The sequence below is a fragment of the Pan paniscus genome, chromosome 19, assembly GCF_029289425.2.
Source record: "Pan paniscus chromosome 19, NHGRI_mPanPan1-v2.0_pri, whole genome shotgun sequence".
Classification (NCBI taxonomy): Eukaryota; Metazoa; Chordata; class Mammalia; order Primates; family Hominidae; genus Pan; species Pan paniscus.
In genome coordinates, this window is record NC_073268.2 from 64,942,992 (window position 1) to 64,952,651 (window position 9,660).

General features: G+C 53.8%; 2 protein-coding genes across 2 annotated transcripts in view; both read left to right on the forward strand.

Moving 5' to 3' along the window:
• PIK3R6 (phosphoinositide-3-kinase regulatory subunit 6) overlaps positions 1 to 3,504 on the forward strand; it is a 55,315-nt gene extending 51,811 nt beyond the window's left edge. Inside the window, exons 19-20 of the mRNA XM_055100894.1 lie at positions 2,091 to 2,203; positions 2,797 to 3,504. Coding sequence (XP_054956869.1) covers positions 2,091 to 2,203; positions 2,797 to 2,953 — 270 coding nt within the window. The 3' untranslated portion in view covers positions 2,954 to 3,504. The remainder of the gene's footprint in view (positions 1 to 2,090; positions 2,204 to 2,796) is intronic.
• A 3,021-nt stretch (positions 3,505 to 6,525) lies between these two features.
• MFSD6L (major facilitator superfamily domain containing 6 like) lies at positions 6,526 to 9,063 on the forward strand. Its single transcript, XM_003818080.5, has one exon. The coding sequence runs from the start codon at positions 7,106 to 7,108 to the stop codon at positions 8,864 to 8,866; it is 1,761 nt and encodes a 586-aa protein (XP_003818128.1). The 5' UTR covers positions 6,526 to 7,105; the 3' UTR covers positions 8,867 to 9,063.
• Positions 9,064 to 9,660: the final 597 nt, after the last annotated feature.

Here is a 9,660-nt window from a genome sequence, read left to right on the forward strand (position 1 = left end):
TCACCTAACCTATGGAAACCATGCATCTCTCTCACCAGGTGCAATCAGTTCAGGTGCAATTCCATTCATTATGGCAAATAGAATGTACCTGGCTTTCCCCCACCCTCCCCCAGCTCATGCAGGACTTCAGCCCCCTGCAGTCTCTCCAGGTATTTTTGGAGGGTCACGAGTGACATTCCAGTATCAACAATCATTCCATTAGCTGTCCAGTCAGTGCCTACTAGGTTCCACTGCCTGCCCCCCTGACCACAACCTCCCACTGTGCCTGACAGCTCCAGAGCACAGAGCACTAAAGGTGCCACAGGCTCTTTTTCTTTTTTTTTTTTGAGACAGAGTCTCATTCTGTTGCCCAGGCTGGAGTGCAGTGGTGCAATCTCAGCTCACTGCAATCTCCGCCTCCTGGGTTCAAGCGATCTTCCTGCCTCAGCCTCTCAGGTAGCTGGGACTACAGATGCCCGCCACTACACCTGGCTAATTTTTTTGTATTTTTGGTAGAGATGGGGTTTCACCATGTTGGCCAGGCTGATCTCGAACTCCTGACCTCAGGGGATCTACCCACCTTGGCCTCCCAAAGTGCTACGATTATAGGCGTGAGCCACCGCGCCCGGCCAAGGTGCCACAGGTTCTGTTGGCACCAGGGGAGAAGCCCCCTCTCCCCTGAGTGTTACCCTCTGTCATGGAGTTGCCCTGTCTTACAGAGGTTTTGTTAAATCTGTCTTTACTCACAGCTCACCCATTCAGACGCACAGGAGTCTATGCATAGCGGGGTGATAGGTGGGGGCTTGGCCTAGGGGACAAACCAAGAAGAGAAAGAACCCACAGTAGGTTCCCCTTCCCCTCTGACACCTGGGACTTCATCACTGAGTCCATGAGTCATGCTTGGCTCCTTCTTGGAAAATTATAATTAATAAGAGTTCTTAACAGTGTCTTGGGCTCTGTTCCAAGCACTTAATATATACTATCTCATGTAATCTTCACAACAATCCTAAAAGGTAACACAGAGAGATTAAGAAACATGCTTAAGGTCACACAGCTAGTAAGTGGCAGAACCGGGATTAGAGCCTGGGCAGCCTGGCTTAGAGACTATGCTCTTACCCTCCTCCCAGTGGATCCTCCATGGCCTGTCCACAGACTTCTGGCTGGCCTACCCCCATCCCCTAAAAGTTCAGCTGAAATGCCTGGACACGTGTGAACTCCTAGTTCAGGCTGCTGCTCGTGCCTCTGCTAGATGACATTGAACAACTCAGTGGCTGTTCTCAGCCCTGCCTACACTCAGGAGCTTTTTAAAAAATGCCCGTACCTGGGCTCAATTCTATGCCACTTGAATCAGAATCTCCAATATTATGTTTTTGAAAATTGATTCTTATGGGCAGCCAGGGTTAAGAACACTTGAATGAGATGGTCTCTGAGGCCTCTGGCAACTCCAGGGTTCTGTGGTTGTAAATTACCCAAAGTCTGTGTGTGGGATGAACCACAACCTCTGAAAGCTCCACCTGGAACCCACAATGCTCCAAGTTCTCTGCCCAATGGGAGGCGACCTCTCTGGAGCTGCTCCCTCAGGTCAGGAGTTATAAGGATGCCTGGGGGTGCTTTCCTTCGGCTTGGTCTGAGCTTGGGGTCTTTGGCTGCTTTCTAGACCCTCTGTGTCTGCAGCAGGTAAATAATGTTGTATGTGATTTAATGCTGAGAACCGGGGTCAAGACTTTTAAAACCCCTGAAATACTCCCCAAATTCCATATACATTAACACGTCTGTCATAGAGGAGGTGCTCGGAAAATGTTGAAGAAATCAACACTCAAGTTCAGGTAACTTGACAACCTGGCAAGCACTATCCACAGCATTCCCGCTTGTGTTCAAAATCAAGGACGGCAGGCTGGGAAAAGAACTGGAAGAACGATGTGAGATCCAAGGGCAAGGGCAGCCTAGAAGCAGTTTGTGCAGGGTTGTCACTCCTCAGTCACTTGTAGGAGGAGAGCTGGGGACCCCATGTGCTGGACTGAAGAAATACACCAGATTCCAGGGTAGGAGATGTTGGCAGGGCCACCTGTTGAGCAAAGGCAACACTCACACGTGTGATCTCTCTGCTGCAGACAGTGACCAACACCTTCAGGACGAAAAATATCCAGATCCAGAGCCAGGACCAGAGGCTGCTGACACTGTCACTGGACAAGGACGATCAACGCACTTTCAGGGATGTGGTCAGGTGAGGCTGGGCCAGCCAACCCTAGATGTCCAGGGCCCGTGGGACAAACTGAAGCAGGAGCCAGCTCCTGCCATCTCCTGCCTCTAGCTCAAGGCACCTCATCGGAGGTAGATCCTGTGGCCAGGCAGGTAACCTTGGTGAGGATGGACTGAGGCCACTGCCCTATGCCTTGGATCCAGGAAGTCGAGGCAAATGAATGGCAGACCCAGGGCAGCAGCTGATATTGCATTTTCCCCAGATGCCTCTGCATACACTCAGCCTGCAGCCTCCTGATCCAGTCCCCTCTGCAGGCATGGGCCCCTCCCACACAGGCTGACCTTCTGTGGCATCTGTGTCCCAGTTAGCCGACCCTTACTGGCTTCCCCTCGGGAGGTGTGTTTGGGTAAGGGAGGCATAGGCAGAGTTACTTGCTCCAAGTGTCTCCTTTCCCGGTGAACCCCAGGCCCAGGTTTTTCTTTCTTGTCCTGATTCTTCCTCTTTCTTCTCTGTAGCCACCTCCTCTATGCCCTACAATAACAGCTCTGCCTTTCAAATGCCCTAGGCAATCTGATCCCTCAGACGGGTCACCTGAGCTGGTCTCTCTCCACCCACAGATTCGAGGTTGCTCCCTGCCCAGAACCATGTTCTGGGGCCCAGAAGTCCAAGGCACCGTGGCTCAATTTGCATGGGCAACAGGAGGTGGAAGCAATCAAAGCCAAGCCCAAGCCCCTTCTGATGCCCATCAACACATTCTCTGGTATTGTCCAGTGAGCCTGCAGGGACAGCAGGCCCAGGAGGAAGGATACACTACCCCACCAACCCCAAACACTCACACCAACAGCCAGAGCAAGGCCCGGCTCCACACGGCAGCTTTGGCCTTGACCAGGAGCCAGCGAGTGCCTGGGAGCACAGGGAGCCTACCCTGGGGGCTATGACGAGGAAGGGCCCACATGGAGGTCTACGGATGGCCCGGGCAATGCTGTCGCTGCTTGAGAACATACACACCAAGCCCAGCTTCTCACACAAATGTCTACTCCTTCATTTAGCTTCAATTCCCACTTCTCCCACTGTCCTCTCCCACCCAAGCTCCCCATCCAGCCCTTAAAACCAGGGTTAAAGCTGCTGTCTTGGCCAGAGCCCTGTGGCCTAGGGGAAAATTGGAAGCAAGGAACAGCAACAGCACCACCTCCCTCCCAAGTCTCTTCCCTTCCCACTCTCAGGCCACTGCCCACCTCACTCAGTCCAGGCAGGTGTCTCTATCAGGTGAGAGAAAAATGTCAGACTCAATAAATGTACACTGAAGTCTTTCTGCTTTCATCTCATACCTGGCAATATTTATATGTTAATAGGAATCATCAGGGCAGTCCTTTATATAACCCATTGAGTCCTCTTGGGCCAGGTAAGAGTTCTGTGAAGTATAAACTGGTGTGTTCTGTCTCCTGCCCCTTGCTTACTCTGTCACTGCTCTGGAGTGCAGTGGCACAATCACAGCTCACTGCAGCCTCCATCTCTCAGGCCCAAGCGATCCTCCCACCTCAGCTTCTCAAGTAGCTGGGACCACAGGTGCATGACACCATGCCCTACTACATTTGGGATTTTTTGTTTTGGGGCCTTTTTTTTTTTTTTTTTTGACAGTCTTGCTCTGTCACCCAAGCGGGAGTGCAATGGCATGATCTCAGCTCACTGCAACCTCCACCTCCCGGGCTTAAGCGATTCTCCCTGCCTCAGCCTCCCAAGTAGCTAGGATTACCGGCATGCACCACCACGCCCTGCTAATTTTTGTACTTTTAGTAGAGACGGGGTTTCACCATGTTGGCCAGGTTGGTCTCAAACTCCTGACCTCAGGTGATCTGCCCGCCTCAGCCTCCCAAAGAGCTGGGATTACAGGCATGAGCCACTGCACCCGGCCGTTTTGGGGCTTTTTTTTTTTTTTTTTTTTCCTGTAGAGATGAGGTCTTCCTAAGTTGCCCAGGCTGGTCTTGAATTCCTTGGTTCAAGGGATCCTCCCACCTCGGCCACCCAAAGTGCTGGGATTACAGGCATGAGCCACCACACTGGCCAAGCCAGAGATTAAAGACACCAAAATTCTTGGCTTTTATGTTCAAAAACTTACATCCAAGTGTAAAATAGAAAGATCAATGACACATCTTCAGTTTCTTCATCCCCAGAAATAGGTATGATGTGGGGGGAGAGTAACAGAGAAAACAAAAATGCTTGGACTTGAGTCCTATCACCTGTAGAAGATTCCCTTTTAAGTTTGGGAATCCAAGAATAGAGAAGAGGGCACCTTGCTTTGGGCCAAATTGCCCCAGGAGTGGAAGCAAGTCTCAATGGCAGGATACCTTCTCAATGCCAAGGGGAGTGTAAGATGGACCACCTGGGGTGCAGAGCCAGAGGGGTCCAAGGTCAGTCTTAGAGAGAGTCCCTGTGCTTGTACAGGACATGGGAAGCAGGCGGAGATTTTCTCGGGTGGCTGAAAGCAGGCAAGCTCAAAGGGAAAATGGTGCAGCTGCAGGCAGCAGTGTGGAGCATGGCACCTGAAGGCCGGGTGCAGAATTGTAGGCACCTCCACAGACTCCAGCATGGTGCAGTGAGGGAGGGAGCCTGGAGGATGCCATTCACTCCATTCTCACTGCCCCCACCCTGACTGATGGCTTTACTTGCCTGAAGCAATCCAGGTGTTTAGCCCAAGTTCCTGGGCAACATGGGCAGCCAGAGGCTGGGCGGGGCCCTTGGTCTAGCTCCAGGTGCACCCTGCAGGCCCCAGGACATGCCCCTCGCACACCTGCACATATCCAGGCACATTGGAGTCTGACATCTGCCTCCCAGTGGAGATGAACCCAGGACAGGTCAGGACTGAGAAGTGGATGGATGCGCTATCCTCCACTGAGGCTGCCCACAGAAGAACCCAGGGAGGGGCGGGAGTAGGGCAATCATTAGTGTGACTGAGGTGGTTTTAAACCTGAAATGATTGCAGTAGCACTGAATTTGAGTGAGTTTACCTGGAGGAGACTAGATTTTATTTTTCCTGCCATTGGTGTGATATAAACGGATTCATACCAATTTCATCACCAATCATTAGGTTTTCAGTAGATGTCTGCAGAGTTTACCAGTTTTTTAGGTTAAGTGAGGCCCCTGGGCCTGCTCCCCAACATACTCTCTACCAGCTGACAATGCAGGCAAGTCATAGGCCGAATTCCCTTACACATAAACATGTGTTGGCAAGCAGTTCCACTCCACCCCCAGCCAAATTAGGTGCTCTGAGCAAACCTTGTATGAAAAGTTTACTGAATCAGGGGCTGCACACTGGACCATTTTGAAGCAAAGCCTATAGCATCCTTCCAAAGGGTTTGGACTACTGGCATCTCTAGATTTTTTTTTTTTTTTTTTTTTTTGAGACGGAGTCCCACTCTGTTGCCCAGGATGGAGTGCAGTGGCGTGATCTCGGCTCACTGCAAGCTCCACCTCCCGGGTTCATGCCATTCTCCTGCCTCAGCCGCCCAAGGAGCTGGGACTACAGGCACCCACCACCACACCCAGCTAATTTTTTTGTATTTTTAGTAGAGACAGGGTTTCACCGTGTAAACCAGGATGGTCTCGATCTCCTAACCTCGTGATCCACCTGCCTCGGCCTCCCAAAGTGCTGGGATTACAGGCGTGAGCCACCGCACCCGGCCATCTCTAGATTATTATAGCCTGTTCCAGCAAGAGAGGAAATGCCTTCAAAAAAATTGTCTCCAATCCAGGTGACTTGGACACCACTAATTTCACCAGTGAAAAACTATTTCTAATATCTATTATGTCCATTAGTGAAGACACTTCTGTTGATTTAAGATTGTCGACGTGCTTGTACTAGCTGTCTCTGTCTTTTTGATGAAATGCTAGCTAACCACCTCAAGTGTGTGTACTCTCAAACAGGGCACCAGACCACCCTTAGGTGTAGATTAAAACTGTGCAGCACATACATATGGCTCTGGGGACTGCCATGTGCTGGCGATCAGCTGCAAGGAGTTCCCCTGGACGACTGCCATCAGCTGTCAGCCCTCCTTAGGGACTGTCCCAGCTGGAGACAACCATGTCACCCAAGGTCATGCCATTGCCGAGGGCAGTATGCATCCAATGAAACAATTCTAGGCCCCGGGGACAAAAATACCTGCCTTCCTGGAGCTTGGATTCTGGTAGAGACAGACAATAAACAAAGTCAACACATGAAATATAAGCCCGTAGTGCCTTGGACAGTGATAAGTTCTAGAGAGAACGATCAAGTAGGGCAGGGGAGTGGGAGTCTTGGGGGCGGGGTGGGTACAGGGGTATGGGATTTGCGATGTCAGAGTGGACCGTGTTGATCTCTGTCTGTGGTTGGTCACTGATCAGGGTGCATTCCGGTACAGACCTGAAGAAGATGAGGGAGACAGCCTGGTGGATACCATTCATTCCATTCTGGCTCCCCCCCGCCGACTCTGACGGTTTTACTTGCCTGAAGCAGTCCAGGCGTTTAGCTCAGGCTCCTGGGCTACATTGGCAGCCAGAGGCCAGGCGGGGCCCGAGGCCTAGCTCAGAGCGCACCCTACAGGCCCCCGGACGCGCCCCTAGCGCACCTGCGCACGTCCGGGCAGGTGGCCCGCGGAGGCGGTGGGACGTGGCAGGTGCGGCTCGCAGGTGCGCTGGCCCCGCCCCCACCTTCGCCCCCGCCCCGCCTCTCCCTCCGGGCGGGGCCACTTTCGGTCCAACGGCAGGACCTGGGGGCTGTGGCCGGGGGCGGCCGTTGACCTGGTGACCGCGGCGCCGCCCCAGACCGGGGGCGCAGTCCCACTCGCTCCGAGCCCCGGTCCCCCAAGCCTCCCTCCCGGGTACCTGGGGCCGCGCCCGCCCTGCGCCCAGCTCCGCCCTCCGTCGGCCCAGGCCTGACAGAGCCCGGCAGCCATGAGTGCCAACCCCCGGTGGGACATCAGCAGGGCGCTGGGGGTGGCCAAGCTCTTCCACCTGGTGTGCGGGGTGCGGGAAGCCTGCGTGACCCCGTTCCTGACCCTTTACCTGAGGCAGCTGGGCTTGGCCGCGCCCTGGGTGGGCACCCTAATGGGAACCAAGCACCTAATCGCTGCCTTCTGGGCTCCCGTCTGTGCCTTCCTGGCCAAAAGCTACCGGAAAAGGAGAGCGCTTCTGATCGGCTCCCTGCTCGGCTCGGTGGGGGCCAGCCTGCTGATGGTCCTGGTCCCACCGGTAGACAAAAATCGGGTGCACTTCCCTTGTAATGGAAGCAGCGGCCTGACCAGCACAGACGCACTCCCGGGGATCACGCTACCTGTGAACATCACCTCGGCCCAAGAGTCTGCCTCCAGCCACCCAGCCAAGAGGACTGCAGAGGTGGAAATGCCTGGCTTCAGAAACCCACCTGGTGAAAGTGACCGAGAAACTTTCCGTGATCTGCACGTCTACTTAGCGCCCTCCGTGGAAGGGGCTAGGACCACATCCCAAGCTCTCCTCCATCCTGTCACTTCGGGGCTGAAAGATCATCCCCGGGAAGTTACTTTTGAGGTGGTCAAGACCGCCCTCCCCTTGCTTCCTGGGGGGAAAGGGCCCGGGAATCCAGCCAATTTGTCAGGGACCAAGGGGAAAGCCTGGGCTTTTGACCTGTCCTTGGAGGCGTTGCGGTGGACTTTCATCCTCTCCTTGGGGTCCGTGGCGTTCTGGGAGCTGCTGACAGCGCCTCTGGAGCAGGTGGCAGATGACAGCCTTTATGAGTTCCTGGATTTTGTGGATGCCACTGACCGATACAGAAGCCTGTGGGTCTGGAGGTTGCTGGGCATGTCGGCAGGCGTGTGTGGCATCACAGCCTTGGTGGGGCAGCTGGACTGCTACCTGATGACCAGTGGCCCCCGGGGTGTGGTCCACTTCTATGGGTACTCGGTGGTCAGCACCCTGGCCTTACTGGTGAGCATTGCCTTTCCCATTCCCATCTGTCAGCAGTGGGAGCCCAGCTACAAAAGGTTCAAAGCACTGTCCATTGTGGGGGGTGACCCCCGCCTCATTCTCCTCGCCTCCACCATTGTTTTGGTAGGAGCCATCGTCAGTACTGTCCAGAACTTTCTGTTCTGGCACATGAAGGACCATGGGAGCGGCGAGCTGGTCATGGGTTTCTCGGTCACCCTCAGCTTGCTGGGGGAAATTCTGCTTCATCCGTTCAAAACTACATTGCTTAGGAAACTGTCCAGGACGGGCCTGGTGGGGCTGGGGCTGAGCTGCCTCGCTGGGCAGCTGCTGTACTATTCTTTCCTCTGGAGTTGGTGGTCCGTCCTCCCCATTCAGATCTTGAGTGCCATTAGCAACAGAGCTTTGTGGTGGGCTGTGGGGGCCTCAGTAGAGGACCTGGCCACTCCCCGCATGGAGAGGGCTCTGAGTGCCTTGTTCCGAGGCCACTTTTACGGGAGTGGCTGTAGCCTGGGCAGCTTTGTCGGGGGCTTCGTGGTGATGCGCTTCAGCCTGGCTGTGCTCTACCAGGCCTGCTGTGTGGCCCTGTTGCTCTGGTTGGCCTTGCTCCTGTCCATACAGCGGAGGCTGCCCCAAGAGCGGAAAATCAAGTACTCGAAGCTGCTGTCCATGGAGGTGAGTGACACCAGTGACTCTGAGCAGGGGACAGAACAGGACTGGCTTGTGAAGGCCATGAGGGAGGAACACTCAGACTGAAAGGGCTGAGAAATCCAGAGTGTGCTGATCCAGCAAGGAACGAATGGACTGAACAAAACTCAGCCTGCTGAGGACAGAAACCTGCCCTGGACTGCTGGGAGCCGGGGAAGAGAGGATGGGTCTGTGCTGAAGGCCCAACAGGATCATCTCATTGCATGATTTTCTTTACTTTTGAAGTAAAAGGAGATTTAACTTTTTGCCAATCTTTTTTAGATAATGGAGGAAGAATACATTTGCTTTTTAAAAAGTTCCCTCTATAGTCACTATATGTTTACGTTTAAGGTTTGCAAAAGTCCTGACTCAGGTGCTGTTGAATTCAGCAATGGCTGAAGCGATCAAATCAAACTGTCAGTGCCAGGAAGACCATGGGGACCTGCAGGATTCAGTTGGCAGAGAGGGCAGCTGACTTGGATGAATCATGGCATTCCCAGGGGTCATAAAGGCATTAGCCTGCTTCTGTGAAAGCCATGCTGTGGGCAGGTAAGAATGGTAATGGAGGGCCGGGCGTGGTGGGTCATGCCTGTAATCCCAGCACTTTGGGAGGACGAGGCGGGTGGATCATGAGGTCAAAAGATCGAGACCATCCTGGCCAACATGGTGAAACCCCGTCTCTACTAAAGACACAAAAATTAGCTGGGCGTGGTGGCGCACACCTGTAGTCCCAGCTACTCAGGAGGTTGAGGAAAGAGAATCACTTGAACCCTGGAGGTGGAGGTTGCAGTGAGCTGAGATCATGCCACTGCACTCCAGCCTGGTGACAGAGCAAGACTCCATCTCAAAAAAAGGATGGTAAT